This window comes from Balaenoptera borealis (genome assembly GCF_965194805.1).
Source record: "Balaenoptera borealis genome assembly, chromosome: 7".
Taxonomy (NCBI): Eukaryota; Metazoa; Chordata; class Mammalia; order Artiodactyla; family Balaenopteridae; genus Balaenoptera; species Balaenoptera borealis.
In genome coordinates this window covers 114466111-114486189 of record NC_138864.1, presented here as the reverse complement: position 1 = coordinate 114486189, position 20079 = coordinate 114466111, and the positions used below count along the sequence as shown (strand labels likewise).

Genomic DNA, 20079 nt, shown 5'->3' with positions numbered 1-20079 from the left:
GATGAGGTTAAGATCATCCATTTAGAGGCAGGACAGGGACTAGACCTGAGCCACTTACTTTCTCACCTGGCCCTTACCTCGGTCTCTTTTGCCGCTTTCGTGCTCTCTCTCCAAGGACTGCTACCTTTCCCAGCACGGGGTCAACCGTAGTTCCAAACAAGAGGGCCCAGCTTGGGATCTGTGTTTTGGGGGGCCCTGCTCTGGCTTTCCCCTAGCCACGCCCCTCCCCGTGGGATGAGGAGTCAGCAGGAGCAAGGCGATTTATCTGTCTGGAGCTCTGACCTGGCCTTGGAGGGAGCTCGACGGAGCAGGTGTCGGGGGTACCCGTGGACAGTGTTTGCCTGGCTTGGGGTAGGTGGGGTGAGGAGAACCCTTAGGATGTATGACATGTGTGGGATGTGGGCCTCACTCGTATTCTTTCTCCGAACTTCACAGAAGGTGAGGGATGTGCTTGTCCTGTCTGTGTTGTTACCAGAAACAAGAATTCATTAGTTTTCCTCTTTGACCTTCCTCTAAGCTACAGTCCTCCTCTCTGTCTCTACTTTTCTTGTTCTTTAAAATCTGCATATGATTCCTGATGGAGGTCTTTCCAGCCAAGCCCACTGGGCTCTGACTGCGCTCTCCTCATTTGTTGGTTTAGCCGCTCAGCTGCGTCCATTTGCACCGGTTTTGTCTGTCGGCTTCCTCCTCACTGTTGTGTCTTCCACATGTGAAGTCTTCTCTTCCCTTCGGCTGACTGTCATCAGCTGGTCCCACTCTCCTGCTGTGCACAGAGAGGCCGTTAGAGTGCTCATGAATGACCCACGTCCAGGAATGACCCTCTGTAGACCTTTATCTTGGTTTAAATCACTTTTCATTTCTCCATTATCTCTAACTTCTGGTTGTGTGAAGAGTATAAGCTTTCTTTTCAGTTGAAAATGTTACAAACTTCAAAGGATTGTTGGATACTAGACTAAGTTTCCCAGAGAGTTTACAAAGGCATTTTAGTAGGATTCCATGGTAAAGTTAGACATTCCTCAGCCCCAGAAAACATTCTAGAACTCTCTCTTCTTTGTGTTCCTGGGTGAGTAGGTGATAGAATATTTCAGAAGTGCCCTCTGGTCCCTGAAAAATAAACCTCCTTATAATGTGGCAATTACACAGTAAGAGAAAGGAGAGCATTTGTATTTTTAAAAATTTAGGCCAGAGCCCCATGAACAACTTTCAAAACTTAAGTGAAAGATCATAAATAAATGAGTATTTATTCAAAGTTTAGAATTTTAGCAGAAAGTGACTATCTTTTGTATAAGAGCTTGCACTTTAGTATTTAAAAGTCTTTGAGGTAGTTTGAGAGTCTCCTTAAATATTGTTTTGTAATGTTTTGAATTATTATTAACATTATATCCTACCACCTCCCCCCCCTCCCCCTAAGGATTTTGAGGTAGGTGTTTTAGCTTTTTTTTAAAATAATTTTATTTATTTATTTGTTTATTTGGCTGCGTTGAGTCTTTGTTGCTGCGCGCAGGCTTTCTCTAGTTGCGGTGAGCAGGGGCGACTCTTCGTTGTGGTGCATGGGCTTCTCACTGCGGTGTCTTCTCTTGTTGCGGAGCTCGGGCTCTAGGTGCACGGGCTTCAGTAGTTGTGGCGCACGGGCTTAGTTGCTCCGCGGCATGTGGGATCTTCCCGGACCAGGGCTCAAACCCGTGTCCCCTGCATTGGCAGGCAGACTCTTAACAACTGCACCACCAGGGAAGTCCCTGTTTTTGCTTTTTGACACCTCCCCCCAACCCTCTGATCTTGGACACTAATTCTAGAAGACTGGGGTGGGTGGGGAGGGATTCAGGTGGGGTTTTGCTTCGAAAGGACATGGATGCCTGCCTCTTCCATCTTGAAGCTACCTAATGTTCACTCATATAATTTTTTTGCATGTGTGCACTAGATAAGTAGCACTTAGACTTTTTTGATCATATTGTTTTACATGTTGTGTAGTGACCCAGACACACCACACGTACATATACATCACATTCATAACTAATATGAATGTTTCACAAATGAATACTTATTTACTATGTGTGATGCCCTCAGATATTGTGTGTTGTATTTGATTCTGTTTCATTAAATACACCAGTCACACCCCAGCTGTTTTCACAACCCACGAATGGTTCATGATTTGGAATTTAGAACTTACTGCTCTAAGTAGTTCCATAAGTAAAAAAAAGTTCCTTCATTCCCGTGGGAGGCTGATTCACCCAGAGGGTGATTTACTTACGCACACAAATGTGCACACATGCATTGTAGCCCAGCTAGTTCCATTTCTGAGTAAGGTGTGTTACAGGATTTGATGGAAATTGTGTTTATAGAGAGTACCTGGTTTGAAGCTCCTGACACAGCAAGTAATTGGGAACCATCAGTTTATTATTTTTCCTGGGTGCTAGTTTCTGACTCCAGTGGGAAATCAGGTACTAGAATGTTCAAAGTATAAGATGCAGTGACTGTATCACTAGCTCGTTCTCTCTCGCTCCCTCCCCACACCAACCCCTGCTGTTTCCCTTAAATAACAGAAACACAAGAAAACAAAATTAAACCAAATACAAGAAAACACATGAGGCTGTTGATGCATTTCCCAGTTTTTATAAGATTGTGTCTCACACTCTTGGCTACTTTTGAATGTTTTGCCCAATTTCCTTTGATATGCCTCCCAAGATACAGGGTGATGCTTTATTTTGGGCAAGGCTGGCAGCTGCCTTTAACTGCTCTTTTACTAGGAGCTGTGTGAGGACAGCCATAAGGTTTATTTTTACATCTCACCACAGGACAAAATCCACATTTTCAATCAAGTGTTGGACCCTCCAATTTAACAAATTGTGAAAAATGTCTTGGCCCAGATAAACGTCTCTCTAAATTAAGACCTTGCTCCCGGAAGCCCAAGAATTCATTAAGCCATAATTAGCCATGATCACTGATGATTTAACATACAATAATAAAGGAGAAGTTTAAACTAAGCTCTGAATGCACTGTTGGAAAGAGAGTCTGTCCTATGATTGACTTTTTTATAGCTTTAGTTTTAAAATAATTCTTCCATTTCATCTGTTGGCTGCCTTTTCTCCAGCCAGCCCTTTATGCAAGCAGGGTAACAGCTGTCATCCGAGCTCCCAATGCTTCAGGCCATGGCATCTATCCCAGTGGCATCAGGGAAAGTACCACATCATCTCAGACCGACATATCAGTTGTGAGATTCCAGGCTTTCCTGTAAAGAGACTCATCTGTCATCAGTGGAAAGAAATAGCAAGCACTCTGCAAAGGTGTATTTGTTTCAGCAAACCCAGAGTACCCCAGAAGGGGATTCTCTCATTATTCTGTTAGCTGGTGAGGTCTAGAGAATTAACTTTGACTAAGCGCCTGAACTCAGGACTTAAGTAATGTAATTAAAAACCATGGTACTGAGATCTAAATTCAGGTTTCTCTTCCTGGGAGCTTATCGCCGTGTTCTGGTGAATATTACTGACTTAGTAATCCTAAAGCCATCTCATCGGCTCTTTTGGTGTCCAGTGGAGGGACAGGTCTTATAGCTTCCATTTTCCTAAACAAAGCTCAGGTTTGACTTCCTGACACTTGACACGGGCTAAGGAATACCTATTATTCTTTTATCCATCATTTGCATTTTATTTTGATATATCCAGAGATCTGCCAGGAAATGTTTATTTTACCCTATTGCTTTTATTTGTATCAGATCACTGAAACTTTGTTAGTATGTATCTCACTGCCATCAGATTCACTGTGGCCCTTCTGTCTGCAGTTTGGTCACTGTAATCTTTTCGTATTTAACGATGGACACATCTCTTGGTTGTGCTGTTGTCAATGTGATGCTTTTTGGGGGGGGGAGGGGGGCTGCGCTGCGCAGCTTGCAGGATCTTAGTTCCCCGACCAGGGATCAAACCCGGGCCTCGGCAGTGAAAGCACTGAGTCCTAACCACTGGACCACCAGGGAATTCCCTCAATATGATGTTAATGTCACTGGATTTAAGAAAAATCTACTTAACTAAGAAATCTTTTGATCATTAATTTTATTAGGTTATAGGTTCGGGTACCATGGTGTGCTGAATTGGAAAGTACGTGAGCTATGGAGTCAGATAGGTTTGGGTTTACATCTTAGGTCTTCTAGTTACTGGTTACATGTCTTTGAAACCTTTACATAGTATCTCAGTATATGAAGTTCTAGAACTCAGCCAGTGGACACTCAATCACTAACAATTTTCTTTCCTTATGACAAAAATGAGTGTTTCTGTTGTATGAATGTCTATGAATTTCCCAGACTTTATCACATCATGGAAATCTATTTAGATTTTGGGGAGTGGATGAGCTACCCTGCTTTCCTTGGGTGGAATCCCTCTGTTGCTGATGGATGGGGCCTTCAGAGTGTCATCATTCCTGCGAGTTCACCTTCGCTAATCCGAGTAGGAGAAGCAGCAGCAAACAGCGCATTATGAATCCCTGTTGCTTTCCACCAAAATTTCAAACTGAAAAATCTATTTTGAACTACATGTTTGCTCATCTTCAAGAGCTGGATTATAAACTGTTGGAAATCAGGGGCCATTAAACCACCATTTTCATTTGCAGTGGATTCAGAATATAATTGTCTTTGAGTTTGCAAAGGATGTGCTGATGAATGCCAAGTAAAGCACCACACCACTAGTAAAGACACAGCCCTTCCTGCTCGCCCAGCCAGACTTAGATGGTCCTTCTTCCAAACTGATAGCACTTTACACCTATAGCTGGGGTTCCCAACTTGAGCCTAAGGCATTATGCCATTGGGGTTTAGGTGTGTCTGGCCTGTCAGAGGCCTGTCTTCAGAACAGACTGTGGAGCCTCCTGGGAGACTCTTCATCCTAGGGAAGGGGTCCCAGGCCTCGTGATCACAATCAGAAATTGGAAGGGAGGAGTGAGTCCGAGTATTGTGTGGAATTGGTTTTCTCAGTGGTTCATGCTCTGAAGGCTGGACAAAGGGCAGGGAGGAGGCGCAGGAAGGTTGTGCGTAAATGGGGACTGTTGGTAAAAATGGAAATGGCGATTTTGCTTTAAAAACACCTTAAGAATTTGGAGCAAAAGTAAATGGCTGTGGTAACATCTGGAAATCCGCTGTCTAATGGAAGCCTGGATAGAGGAATGTCCTCCACCAACTCCTCCATGCACAGAGCACAATTGAGCTTCAACAGCTTGGAGCTGCCAGTGCAGGCAGCGGGGTGCCCCATGGGAGTTGAGGTGCCCATCAGAAGTGGCAGCCAGCATTACAGACGTGGCTCTTCAGCAGCCCACCAAGGAAACAGTGAGGCCCCTTTCTGTAGTTTAGCTGGTAACAAAGTACCCACAGGAGGAGGCCAGAATATGAGAGAAAAGGTTTGTGCCACACGGTCAAGCATAGGTCTTATCTATGGCTCACCTGTGTATCTTCCCCACGAGTTCCAGAAATACAGCAGGGAGAACCCAAAGAGGGCTTTGGGGCTGGCATTACAGGATGTTGTCAATAAAATGTGTGCCACTGCCCACTAGATCTCAGCTCTGCCAGAAGGAACGCTCACCCAGGAAGTGGGTGTGTCACTCAGCTCTTAGCTTTGAAAAGGCAGCCGTGCAAGCCAGTAAGAATGGGGCACTCTTGGGAGGTCCTGGGAGAAGAAAGTGTGATGAGGAAAAAAACTTGCTGCATCATACGATCATTTAACTGCAAACTTCTAATTTTTTTCCATCTTTACTGAGGTGTAATCGACAAGTAAAATTGTGAGATATTTAAAGTGTGCAATGTGATGCTTTGATACATGTATACATTGTGAAAGGATTCCTCACATCAAGTTAATGACCTATTTACCTTATCTTTATTTTTTGGTAAACACATTTAATTTCTACTCTCTTAGCAAATTTCAATTATATGGTACAGTTTTATCACCTAGAGTCACCATATTTTACACTAGATCCTCAGACCTTATTCATCTTATAGCTGAAAGTTTGTACCCTTTTACCAACCTCTCCCTATTTCCCCACCCCCAGCTCCTAGCAACCGCTTGTCTACTATTTCTATGAGTTCAACTTTTTTTTTTTTTTTAAAGATTCTGTGTGTCAGTGATACCACGTGGTATTTATCTTTCCTTGTCTGGCTTATTTCACGTCGCATGATGCCCTCCAGGTTGATCCATGTTGTCACAAACGACACAATTTCCTAAAGTAGAATTTACAATAATCACGTTATCGGTATTTCTCAGCCTTGAGTAACTCACAAAACTCTTTTAAAGAACGTGTTGCTTGAATGTACAGAAACATAAACCAGTCTGTACTGCTTGTGATTATGCTTCTAGATAACCATAAAGCAAGAAAACATACAACTAAGTACTAAAAAGACCTCCATATTAATAGAATTTAACGATATGAAATAATGGGATGAATGATTTTGTTTTGCTTAAATTAAAACCACTGTACAGGGCTTCCCTGGTGGCGCAGTGGTTGAGAATCTGCCTGCCAATGCAGGGGACACAGGTTCGAGCCCTGGTCTGGGAAGATCCCCCATGCCGCAGAGCAACTAGGCCCGTGAGCCACAACTACTGAGCCTGCGCGTCTGGAGCCCGTGCTCCGCAACAAGAGAGGCCGCAATAGTGAGAGGCCCGCGCACTGCGATGAAGAGTGGCCCCCGCTTGCCGCAACTTGAGAAAGCCCTCGCAGAGAAACGAAGACCCAACACAGCCAAAAAATTAAAAAAAAAAATAAATTTAAAAAAACAAAAACAAAACCAAAACCACTGTACAAGGTAAAAATACGGTGTAGATGGGATCACACAGGGTCATTGAGTTCAGAAAGCCTTCGCTGTACATGCTGTGGTCTCCAATTCTGCCTCCACTCTTATCCATTGAACTGCTCAAAGCAATGGTCTTACTGCCAACCTGTCCTTAGTTGGCTTAAACCTGAGAGAACCTGTTTCGCTGGTACTGGTCACGGGGGAAGCTGCAAATTTGGGAAAACCTGCATGTCCTTCCAGCACTTGGAAGCTGTTCAGGAGATGGGCTATGGTGGAGGCAAGTTATCTGCCAAAGCCCAGAATTCTTCTGCAAATGAGTGATTTGCTGATGTTTTTCAGTGAACTTGTCTGGCTTTCTGATGTTCCATCACAGCATGAATTTTCTGAAAATCTTTGAGACCCAAGAAAAAAGCATGTGCTTGTAAAACCTCTCCACCTTGCCGAGTGCACTGGGCTTGGAGAAGAGGGATGGGGGCTAGGAGCAGTCTCTGCGCCGCTCACGCAGAGTTCATCCCCAAGGCTCTAATTCAGGAGTGTGTGCTGTGGGATCCTTTTCTATGGCCGCACTGTTCAGAATTTGCAAAGAAATTCACCATCTGCTCCTCCTGTGACCTGACGTCACACAGAGCAGAACATACTGTTCTCACCCTCAAACCCCACCCTTGCAAGGGTGTGCACAGCTGTTCAATTTCAGGGAGAGAACAACTCCTTTTCTGCTCCTGCTCTGTGTCTTTTCCTGGAGGAATATCAGAGTCTGCATCAGAGGATGGCTTCCAAGATCCTGGCTCTGAAGGTGTGTCCAGCTGAGCAGGCTTCTTTGCTCCCGATTCATATTTGGGCTTCATTTCTGCCTATGGAGGTGCTGTGAGCCTTCAAGTACCACAGGCCTGAGGTGCTCATGGCTGTTTGCCTCCCCGCCATTCTTGTTTTCCTCTCCGTCTCTCTCCCTCTCTTCAGATCTGCCATCTGAGCACCTGCTGCTCAGAGATGTTGCTACCCCTTCCTGTCACAGCCATCTCCTCTGGCCACCCCTCCACTTGTTCTCTGCCTGGCATCGTCTTCTTCATGCTTTTCTCCTTTCTTGCATCTTCTTCAACGTTTCTCTTCTCTTGGGTGAACGGATTCTCCTTGGTTCACCATCACCAGCCAATTTTTGCTTATTTTTTTTCTCAATGGCTGACAAACAAATCCCGGGATTATCAGGGATGATTTGGGGCATAGAGATGACTTACTCAGAACAGCACAGAATGGACAAGCTGCTCATGTGGGCGGATTCTGAGCCCCGTAAGCTCTGCGACTCTGGTGCTGGAAGACAGTGGTGTACGTGTGTTCACCAGAGGAACCTTTTTCTTGGTACTGTGTTCAAATTCAGACGCAAAGCCACAGCAGCTTCCCAGGAGCCTGGGGCAGAGATCACCCACAAGCATTCTCTTGTCTCTCAGATGCCCTTCATGGCTTTGATTTGTTGTGTTTGCAGAACTCTCCTGCAGCAGCTGCAGAAGCTTCAGACTTTGGTGATGGGCAAGGTTTCTCGCACCTGCAAGCTGGCTGGCACGCAGACTGGCACCTGCCTCATGGTGAGTTTCCTGAAGGGACAGCGCCATCACTGCCCCAGCCCACTCCCCAATCTCCAGTCTCTCCCCAGCTTGCCACGTCCAAGTGCTGGGGGGTTCGAGGGACCGCGCAGCTCACTCCAAGGCTGTTTCTCCACTATGATGTGATGGTGATTGACTGCGTACGGTCTGCTGGCCTGATGGAGGGGAGTTGTCTTCCTGAACCTCCCAGGTGTTGCAGGTGTAAAGGTTTGCTCTGTGGGTCTCGGAATTGACGGCTCTCCACTTTCTCTCCTCGTCCTGCAGGTTGTTGTGTTATGCTTTGCCGTTGCATTCGGCACCTTCTTTCAGGGCTATGGGCCCTATCCTTCTGCCACCAAGATGGCCCTGCCCAACCAGCATTCCATGCAGGAGCCCTACACAGCCTCCGTTGGTAAGACAGCACTCAGCAACTTGGGGGGTGTCTTGTTTCTTTTCTCTTTCATTTCTCAGGCTTAACTTTCTGAAAGAAGTCTTATGTGAGAGTGTAATTTTTTTTTTTTAGATGGGAAGACTTTATTAAACCACTTGGTTTAGAATAGCTATAGGATAAACTTCCCTGGGTACAGAGCAGTGGTCTCAAAATCATTTATCCATAAAAATGCATCTATATCCATCCCTTGGGAGAAGGCAATTCAATATCACTGTTCCCTCTCCCCCATAAAAAACATTCATTGAATAGACCCACACAAGCATCTGCCCCCGAATTAGTTACTCTGCAGTTAACTGTCATCGCTGTGACCGCCAAGACATTGCAGGAAGTGTTCTTGGCTTCTGTTTACATATGAAAGTCTAATTTTTAAGAACTGGTAAAAGTGTAACTTCTCCACTGAAGGGAGGAAGAGAGCCATGGAGGTGTCTGGTGCCCAGGCTGCTGGGTCTCCCCTTGTGGCACTCACCCACTGGGCTGAGACACCCCTCGGAATTCTCTAGAGCTCAGCAGAGCACAGTTTGCAAACTACTACTCTAGACTGTGTTCCCTGGCAAATTCTGATGTCTTCTTTTTGAGTTCTGATAAGGGGCAGGGATGCGCATTTGGGGGGAAGGAGTGGAGAGAGCATTAAGTTTTCCATGACATTTTCAAGGAATTCAACTCAGTGGAATTGTATGCGACCATAGTAAGCATCTGTAAAATGAAATTAAAGAATCAGCCTGTCTTACAAAATATGATGCCTAAGATTTAGAAAATTTGGAGAATCAGGTGTCAGAAGTGATATTCTCACCCAGATCAATGATCTCTCTTAAGTATGTAGGAAATAAAGAGGTGATATGTAGGGATCATAAAATAGATACACTAGTAAGAACAAGGGTGGAATTAGGGGGTACTGGATTTGGGGAGTAGGCATAATTTTGTGGTTCTGAAAGATCCGTGGTCTTTGTGAGGTAGGTGTATCCCTGCCACGTATATGACAGAAAGGCTAGCATTTCAACCAAATAATTTCATTGGTCTCCTGGGAAATTCTTTTTTCCCTAAGGGAATGTATCTCTAAATTTAATTGGAAGCCAATGGGAGCATAGTTTCTCTGTTGTAGAAACTTGCTACGAGCCATCTAGCTATGCAACTATCCTATAAAACAAAAGAGAATGTCTCCGTTGTTTGATTTATGACTTTGGCTATGTGCCTTCTCTCCAGTTTTAAATGAAAACACAGTTTTCTGCCCTTTTACCTTCTCCCTATGCAAGACCTACTCACTGGGAATGCTTATTTTAGCTGCGTCTGGACCTCTCCAAGTATTTGACTCCTATTCTCCATGAATTGTTTCCCCCAGATGGTTGGGGGTGGGGCATGGAGGGGAGTTTTATTTTCAAAGCAGTGGGGTAGCAGTATGCTTCCTGTTTATTTGCTTTTCTATTGTTCTTCCAGACTTTTTATAATTGGTATCATTTTTCAATGCACAAAACTCTGAAATCCTGAAGCCTTTATAGAAAGCCAACTCCAGTTGGCACCCTCTGTCCTGGGCAACAAGAACCCATGAATTGTCATCTGCTCCCAGCCCTGGGCATCGAGGGAGGGGATGTGATGTACCCTTGTGGTCTCTCGTAACACCTGCTACTTTGCTTTGTTCGCAGTGAGATCCAGGAACCTGCTGATCTATGAGGAACATTCTCCCCTGGAGGAGCCGTCCAGTTCGGCCTCGGCTGGGGAGCTCGGGCGCTGGGACGGAGGTTCCTCCCTGCTCAGGGCATCAGGGCTGGAGTCTAGGCCTGACGTGGATCTTCCCCATTTCATTATATCAAATGAGACCAGCCTGGAGAAGTCAGTGCTGTTGGAGCTGCAGCAGCACTTGTGAGTCAAATAGATACAGATTCACCTCCTCTAAGGCACCGACGATGGGCTATGCGTCAGCAACATGCAGTGTGGGGTGCAGACTTTCCCACTGGCCTGGTCCAACCCTCGGCTTTTTCAAGACCTATTTCCAGCACCCGGACTCTGGAGAGTCTATTGCTTGTGAACAGCTGCCCCTAGCAGAGATTGGGGAAGAGACCTGGTGTGAGCTGGCTCCGTGTCTGCTGCGCCACTGGGGAGCTGGCAGTGGTGGCTCCAAGAATCGGGGGAAAGGGCTTGACTCCCTTCCTCCCTCAAAGCCTCACAAGTAAACATACCATCCAGTAACAGCAGTGTACTTGCTATGCAAATGCAGCCTCAAGACACTCCCCAGCTTCCTTCCAACTAGAGATACATATATGTCATGCTACATGTCAGTATGTAGTTTTATGATTTATACGTAAATAAACATGCATTAATTATAATTATATAGTTATAATTACATATTAATATTGAAGGACACTTCGAGAGGCACTGTGCATGTATGTGTTTCCATATTGAAAATAACATACATTTGTCTCCAATTCTCCATGAGGTGTTTCCTTTAGATAGTTACGAGGAACAGTCCTTGTGTAAACACGAAGGCTTGTACAACTGCTGGGCACTGTTATCATGCTGGGGAGATACCTGGGTACACCAAATGGCACGGGAAGGAGCGTCTGCATCCAATCCTGGTTATACGTGGTGTGGTTCGTGGTCTAGCTGAACTCTGCCTCTGTGCCTCCCAGAAATGATGCTATTCCAATGCAAGTGGGAAAGATTTTGTTGCACATTCTTCAGTTTTCTTCCCCTAATGTTGCAGGGGAAAGTTTGTAATTATACATACTATTATATGTTTATATTATATTATACATGTATATAGTGCTTTATTATTATTATTTATAGCGCTTATTATTTCAAGCACTATGTAAATATGACATATACAGTAAATCCTTTGAAATACTTGAAGAGGTTAGACATTTTTATTATTATTATTATTCCTATTTTAGCGAATTGTGGAGCTGCCACTGGGAGTAGAGAAGACTCAGCTGCTCGACTACTTGACTCATGACACAAATCTTCTCTCCTCTTGTCTCAGCTCTTCAAGGCCCCATTGAAATCCCTCTTGTTCTGGGATGTCTTCCTGATGTCAGAGCCCTCATAGCCCTCCTCTGAATGCCTAGAGACTTTCTAGGCTGTTACATAATTTAATAATGTACTTATTTTCTGTTATATATTTACTGTTATTTCAAGTTAGTTTGGGTGTTTTTTTTTTTTTTTAGTCTTTATCTAGAATCTTTTAATCTTTATAAAGATTTCATCTTTATCTAGATTTTTTAAAAAAATCTTTATTCTAGACCAAGGATCAGTCTTTATCCTTTTATTTTCTCCTTCCCAGAGTTTAGCATAGGGGTAACTAACCATCCTCAAGAAATACAATCATTTAAAGCAATGTACAACAAATCAGTATCAAACTGCCATGTTTATCCTCTGGGCTGGAATGTCTCCTTTGGCATGAGGCTAGAGGCAGGAATGTGGATGACGGATAGGCTGGTAGCGGGAGACTTTGGGAACAGGGGAGAGGACGAGAAGTATGCTTGGGCCAGCCTGCAGAGTCGCAGTCATGGAATGATTGTGTCATCCTACCGAGCATGAGGCAGTTGGTAGTAAGACCTCTTTTTCCTTCTGATGCCTTTACAGGGTCAGCACCAAACTGGAGGGGAATGAAACACTAAAAGTTGTAGAACTCGACAGAAGAGTGAACGCCACCTTTTAAAGAGACCGTCGCCACCTCCCTCTATCTCCTCACTCTACCTTTATGTCTCCAAACCGCCTTTGTCATAAGCTTTTCCTTTTTGCCACCCGATCTTGACCGAAGACCTGGACGTGCAGTCATGGCTTTGGATGCGAGGACAGCCTGGGATTTCCACCCACGGTGAGAGAGCGCCTCCCCCGGTCCCATGTCCCTCCCTGCAGAAGGGAGCCCGCCTCTCTCCCTCCCTGTTGCTTACTGCCATAGGAAATTATCTTAGGGTCAGGGCTGGGACGAGCAGGCTTGTTTCTACCGACAGTGCCAAAAAGATACTGCCTGCTTCTCACCGGGGTGGGTGTGACCACCTCTTTGAAGAAGAGCTGACTCTTGTTCATTCGAGACCCCCAGCTCGAGCCACAGAAATACCAGGATGCCTGTTGGAATCTGGCAAAGCACTGACTGACGTCCTGCCTTGCTCAGCCTGGGTCTCTCCTGCCGCTCTGCGCTGCTGAGCCCCCACTGACTTGTCCTCCGGCACTGGAGCTGGAGCGAGGCGTCCCCTTCGTACTCTCAGGCCGCAAGTGCAATGCCTGAAGGAATCAGGCTTTTCTACTCCAGGCAAACCTGCCCCATCATGTTGCTTGTAGGATTTCTCCACAATCTGTGTCCCCACACGCCCCTAGTTCTGCCTCCTTGGCTTCTCCTCCCCATTTGTAAATAGTATTTATTAGCTTGCTGAGGCTTCCCTGGGCAACCACACTGAAGACATCCGGACGCCTCCCTCCAAGCTAGCAAAGTCTTCTGTTGGCCTTTGGAGCGAGGAGGGCACCCTAGGCTCTGGGATCCCCAATCCTTCCAGGCCATGTTTTGCTTTCTGTTCTTCTTTTTTGCTGGAGCCCTATAATTATAGTTGGGAAATCTCCCTAAGCGTGTGTCCTCCTGTAGAATGAACTCAGAGGGAAGGTTGGAGCAGTGCCTTGCTCATGTCTGGGGCTCTGTGGATAGATGCTTTTTCTGTCCCATACCCATAACAGGGAAGGGCAGCCCTGTCCCTGACAGCAGGCATTTCTGACAACCCTGCTAGCTTGTCTCTCTCCACCTCCCCCTGACACTTCTGCTTTCCCCCTCCTCTTCTGCTTCAACACAGGAGGTGAGCCTGAGGCCTGTTCCTGGGGTCAGAGTAGGTGACATTTGTGTATCCAGTCTTACCTTTTATAGTCAGGTTTGGCTACTTTGCAGCTCACCCAAAGAGACACGACCTAATCCCCCAACCTACTCTTATTTTTTTTAATGATTAAAAGTAACTTTTGTAGTTTTAAAAAAAACTTTCCTCTTTCCTACAAATAAGAAATGGAAATTGACTTTTTACTGTATAATGTAGAAGACTCCCCTTAAATGTTTTCCCCTAGCTTGTAAAAGATTTCGTGTAAGAAATTTGCTCACGTTTTGTATTTTATTTTTAGTAGTAGCTGAAGCCCCCCTCAGCTTTAACTCTCTCTCTGTCTCCGTTTCTGTCTCTCCTCTACACTGTCATTGGAACCTGTACTTAGGAGAGATTAAGCCACACCTGGGCCTTCTGCTCCATAGCAGACACAGGATTTGGTGTCATTAGCATTTGCCGTCAGACCTCATAAGCAGATCTGGTACCTTCGGGGCTCACCGTCAGCGATTCCTCTCTCCCTACTGTCATGGAGAGAGTTCTGGCTGGGAGGCGGCCAGATTCATCTTCTTAGCCCTGATGTAGAGCTGGATCAGGACTGCAGTGGTCCTGGCAGCCCTCTCGGTCCTCTTCATGCCCCTCGCTGTCCTTTCCGTTGGCCAGGGAGGGCTGAGACCGGCTGGGCTGTGCAGGAGGAAGGATGCTAGCATGCGCCCCGCTTCTGTTTCCCTCTACCTTCTCCTCTCCTTCTCTTCTGCTCTAGACCCTCTTGGGCCTGGCTGGTGTCTGCTAACCATGGGCCACGACTGACCCATCCCTCTCTTTAAACTGTCATGTAATTATCAGACACGGGCAGCCTGTGTGTGGGGGGAGGGAGAGGGCGGCTAAGAAGGTAAGAATATAGAATTAACTCAAGGAGTATTTGGACGATGAGAAAGGCAAGCTTTTGTATGTCAGTGAGAATGGGTCATCTTCCCCACCTGACGCACTGGAACCAGATCGGATTTTTAAGTCTCCTGGATCAGCCTGAGTAGAAAACCAGCTCTTCTGAATAAGGAGGGAGAAGGAAAAGGGCAGCAAACTCCTAGCGCCTGTCTTTAGTGCCTTGAGGATTTTATTTCCTCCCTGACCTACCCTTGCTTGACATCACCGTCTCCAGCCCTCCATACGGCAGGGCTTGATCTCTGGGAAACCGTTCTTCCCACAACTGAATCTGTGTCTAGAGACCAGGGACATCAGCCTGAGAGCTCAAATGGCCATTGTAAGGGGATCCAAGGGCCAATTGCTGCTATTATGAGAAAGACCTCTGCCCTCCACTCCCTGCTTGGGCGAGTAAGGGGAACTAAACAGTTATCCCTTTAGGAGGATGTAATGGAGTCAAGAGGATGCAGAAGAGTTGGATAATACCAGATTGGTTCCAAATAGTTAATGGGCGTGTTTTCCAGGGTTAATCCCACAGTGTCAATGGATTTGTTTCCCTCCCCCAGAGCCATCCCGTAGATGAGTCAGTAATACCTGGTTAGCCCTGAAGATGTCAAATAGTGGCAGCCTTTTGGCTTCTGAACCTCAGTTTTGGAAAATAAGAGACTGTTAGCACAACCCATCAATCGTAAAGAATCAATGTTAATGATAAACATATTAATATATTTTTCATTATGTCAACAGCTTTTCCTCTTTCCTTTCTTTGATTAGCTTAGTGGAGGAGATGTCTTGCAAAAGTTCAGAGAACACGTACTTTTTTACTGGATGAGACCTGAGTAACCCAGACCCCCCAGTGAGGTTCTATTCACAGCTCTTGACTTTGCACTTAGAAATGGATACTGTAAATGAAAGGCCTCAGTGCCAGGTTTAAGAAAGGATTTCTGTGAAGTGTTAGGACTCTGGAGCCTAGCTCACATAAAGGGAGTGTTATATAAGAATCTGACAGCTGAACTAGGTTGCTCCTTTTGGGCAGGAGGTGGGGATGAGGTTTGACACCAGTACAGGCAAAATTAGATAACCTTTTTACGAATATAAATGATTTTGATTTAAAGACCTAATTTGTAGATTGTGAAAGCAGCTTTCAGCTCAACTTATTTACAAACCAACTGTAAATACCATGTTTTTTTCTTCCTAAATCTCTCGGTTTAGCCTGAATGCCGAGAGAGGGCTGTGTGCCCTTGGAGCAGGAGTCTTGAATTGGTTCACCTTTATTCTGGCAGTGAGTCAGTGTCCAGAATTTTTGACAGAGGTGTTTTATTAAAATGTTTTTAGCACTTTGTGCCTCCTTCCTCCTATGTCCTCACACCAAGCAAAAGACACGGATCAGAGGCCCTCCGGGGCCAGCGCCTCCGAACACACGTGTCACGTGAGCACGTTGCACACGCAGAGACCTCCCTCTCCCCGTCGAGTCGGAGCATCCGTGCCGGCCTTGCTAACGTGCGGAGATGGGAGATGGAGGAGAAGGCATTAGTCTCCCCCTTCTCTGCCAAGAGCTCTTGTCACTAATTCGGTTCTGTTGAATCCAGTCTTTGAGAAACCTTTATTACAGACACCAGCTCTCCTGCTTGCGGTGCAGGCAGGACCTATGAGACAGACCAGTAGCAGGTGGTGCCCTGGTCCGAATCATCTTCTTTGAATGCTTTTCAGCTGAGACAATTAGGAGACGTGATCGCATAAGCCCCTCTGGGAGGGCAGCTGCAGGAGAGAGTAGGGGGCTGTGAAGCAGCCAGAGACAGAGTTCAGATTTTTCATTCATTCATTCATTCATTTGAGTCAGTCATTCACTCCCAAGGAAGAGTGTTGCAGAAGGCCCTAGTGACTATTGGGGAAGAAGGGGGCTGAGGAAACTTCATTAATCAATAGCTCTTCAAAAGACCCATGTGCCAGCTCTCTCTCTCCTTTTTCTCTCTCTCCCTCTCCCTCTCTCTCTTCCTTTTGCGCAGGCACGCGCACACATGCACACTCGCACACTCGCACACACGTTCCTCCCTCATCTTGGACACTCGTTTGTGCCTTACATGTGCCTTATATTTGAATCCAGGATGCCTGAGAACTACCTAGGGGCTGAGAGATTTTATATACAGCTTTGTGGTACTAGACTGAGGTGGACATGGGAAAAGGAACTTTTTTCCAAAGGCTCAAAAATGGTTTCCTAAAAGTGAGCCATGATCAGATTTGCACATCAGGAGAAAAGGAACAGAGTTATGTCCATTTGGAAAAATCCCATCTTGCAGAGGTGCAATCACATCAGAAAATGGCCAGCCGGGATTAAAGGTATTGTAAATCCTCAGAGCAGAACATTTTCTCAGCTCAGAGGAACCTGACGCATTTGAGGATTAAGGCTCCATGTCTCCGTGGACAAAGGGTCAGCACCTACCACAGGACAAGACTAGGTATTGTTTCGTTTTGTCCTTTTGGGCAACATAAAATCTGGGAATGCTTTATTTTGTCTTGGTTTCTAGAAGGAAGGGAAATAATAATGCTTGAGCACCCACTAGATGCTGGGTGCTGTGCTAAATAAGTCTTAATTTTATAGAAAGAGAAAACAAGGGCAACTAATTACTATAGGTGGATAAACAGCTAAGTGACATGGAGAGTGCAGCAATTTGTGGATCTCTTTCTGCGTGAACACGCTTTAAACTTTGAAGGTCCTCTGGGCAGGGCATGCAGTGCCTATTCCCTAGGCTGGCCCTGCTGTGCAAAGTTCAGGTTTTTGCCTCATGCTGGAGATGCTCATCTCCTGTCCGGTTCATCCAATCCTCTGTGAGTTCCAGCTAGCAGCCTTTGCGTCCTGGAAAAGCAACACCAGCGGTTTTAGCTGTTTCTCTGCTCCTCTTCCTTACTCACCAGCTGGCTGAGAACAATGAACTTTTTGCACCATGGACCCATGGCCTATGCTGTTCAGCAAATCTCCCTTTCAGATGAAACACTTTCTGAGTCTATGAAAGACACCAGCACTCTCTGACAAATTGTGAGCGACCCTTTTTAAACAATGCTGAGCAGACTCTGCACTATAAGCAACCATGAGCTTTAATGTCTCTGCTGAAAGGCTGGGCTTTCCTCTCTCTGGTGACAACGTTATACAGACCAGCAGTGTTTAAGTCTGAATACATTGTGAATCTATTATCTGTCATATCATGCTGTTTTTTATGGCTTTTTATTCTTTATCATAGCTAAGTGAATACCAAAAAAAAGTAAATGCTTTGTAGGATACTTGTATTTAGTTTGGAAAAAAATGAACTGAAATTGTTATGCTTTTGTATTTCTATTTCTTGCAAATAAAATATTTTTTCTTAAATAGTGAAAGTTGAACATCCTGATACTCTGTTTGTAAAAGCTTTTCATATAAGCATGGATCTGCATATGTGTGCCTAACCATTCTTTCCTGATTATCTAGTCCAAGTGAAAGAAGAGCCTCAAACCAGCAATTTATATGTTATCTAGCCCTGAATCCAAGTCTCAATTGGAGGAATATTGAGAAATGTAATTGTTTTTTCAGTCAGTCACAGGAAGAAAAACAGTATTCTCTGGAGATTTATGCTGCTTGACTGCTATTTTCGTTGTCTCCTACAACTATTCTCTAACTAGATTTCAGAACTCCGTGGATTTGATTTTGCTTTCCCCATCTCGGGATGCTTGAGGATGATGGCTTGGACCTGAGCCAGAAGAGAAGGATCCTTCCTCATGTGAACAGTTGCAGAGGACACCTAACACATATTCATGCTCCAGAAATTCTGATGAAATGGTTGATAAAGGTCAACGCACTCGAGCAGAATCATCTTTATTCCATTGCAATCTCTGTATTCAAATTTAATTTTCTCTACTCAGAAAGAGTGGGGCTTCATTTAGCCTTAGAAAGAGTATCCAAGATGTTAGAGACTAAGGCCATGGCCCGTGTTTACCTGGACCTCCACCCCCCTTGCCAACTTTTTTTTATCTCAGCAGAATGCCGAACCCTTCCTTGAGCTCATGGGTGCTTTGATCTCCTGCTGCCTTTCTTCTCTGAGCACCTTGACCTTCTCTTCTTCTGTTCCTATGCACGTGTCCTTTCCCAGTGGAGGATTTTAGTCATACACCCTCCCTCTTTCTTATTCTGTGAGCCTATAATGGAAACTTCCTCCTTGACATTCTGATATCTTTCCAGGGGTGTGTGGAGGGGGCAAATACCCACTGGTTTGAAAATACTCTGTATTAATCGTGCCTTTGTATTTTCTGTATTTCTAATGCTTTGACATCTGGGACCTTGCTGACCCAGGAGAGACTGCTGCTCACAGGGGTAGCCAATCACTAGACAAAGTAAAGGACTTGTCTATAAGCACAACTTTCATATGCAAACCAACCAATCCAGAGCCCATTCCCCAACCACTTCCTTTATGGGCTCTCAGGAGCTCACTATCCCCCCTGCCCTAATCACCTAATCACCATGGCGAGGTACCAGACAACTAGAAACAATCTCTATACCTCAGAGCCCACTGAAATTTTTCGAACTAGCCACGCTTAAACCCACTTTCCTTGCCTTGCTTGTTCCTTCTTGCAGAAACTACAGTAAAGCCTCTTGCCTAATTTTTCTCACTCCCTCTGCCTCCCAGTCAACCCTGGTGCTTCCCTGTGTGGCCCTGCGTGGTGTGGCAAGCTCCCTCACCTTGGGGACTGTGAGTAACAAACTGCATTTTCTTTTTTAAAAAAATTCAACAGCTTTAATTAAAATTAATAATCATTATCACATATTTAGTAAGTACCCACTGTGTATTGAAATCTGTTAACTGATATAGGACAAATTGCAACAATAGCATAAAGCTTGTCTACTTTGGAGAAGCTAGGAAATTATAAGACATTAACTTAAAAAAAAGTTAACTTAAAAAATACTCAATGTTTATTAGTAAATATGTTGATAATGTTCCATATTATTTCAACTTGATTCACCTCTCTGCTAATTAATATGTAGTCTAAATCTTCTTATAGATCACTTTTTGGATAAAGATGAACATTTTTTAAGCTTTTATTTTATTTCTTTACAAACAAACTATCTTTTCAATGGCAATTGTCTCCTGATCTGTTGGCCTCACCACATCTAAATAATAATAAAACCTACATTTTAAAACACATTCCTTAGGCATCGGAATGTCAAATCAGAGGCTGATCCCAGGCTCACAGGCATTTGGGTTTCACGGATGGGCCTACTACAATTTAGAGCAATGTAACACAGATTTATTGTCTCATTTTACAGTGGTTGTCACTTTTGTTCCAGAGAAAATAAATGAGACCTACACAGGTTGATGGGGCTTGTTCATGGGAAAAGAAGTAAATCAGAAAGCAGGTGTCTAGAGCGCTAATCCTATGCTCAGTTTCCAGGGTGAATCATACCTCATATCTCTGAAAAAGAGAGCTTTCCAAGCAAGGGAACCATGGGATACAGTGGGGGGAAAAACAAGTTGGATTCAGGAGATAAAGGTTACGGGTTCTTGCCTCATAATACCATTAACTTGTTGACCTTGAGGGAAAAGGAGACACTTACTGGGTGCCTATTATGTA

General features: G+C 44.9%; 1 protein-coding gene across 1 annotated transcript in view; it reads left to right on the top strand.

Moving 5' to 3' along the window:
* The window catches only part of CREB3L2 (cAMP responsive element binding protein 3 like 2), a 125680-nt gene extending 107827 nt beyond the window's left edge, over window positions 1–17853 (top strand). Inside the window, exons 9-12 of the mRNA XM_082400342.1 lie at window positions 8235–8334; window positions 8617–8743; window positions 10420–10636; window positions 12356–17853. Coding sequence (XP_082256468.1) covers window positions 8235–8334; window positions 8617–8743; window positions 10420–10636; window positions 12356–12431 — 520 coding nt within the window. The 3' untranslated portion in view covers window positions 12432–17853. The remainder of the gene's footprint in view (window positions 1–8234; window positions 8335–8616; window positions 8744–10419; window positions 10637–12355) is intronic.
* The last annotated feature ends 2226 nt before the right edge of the window (window positions 17854–20079 follow it).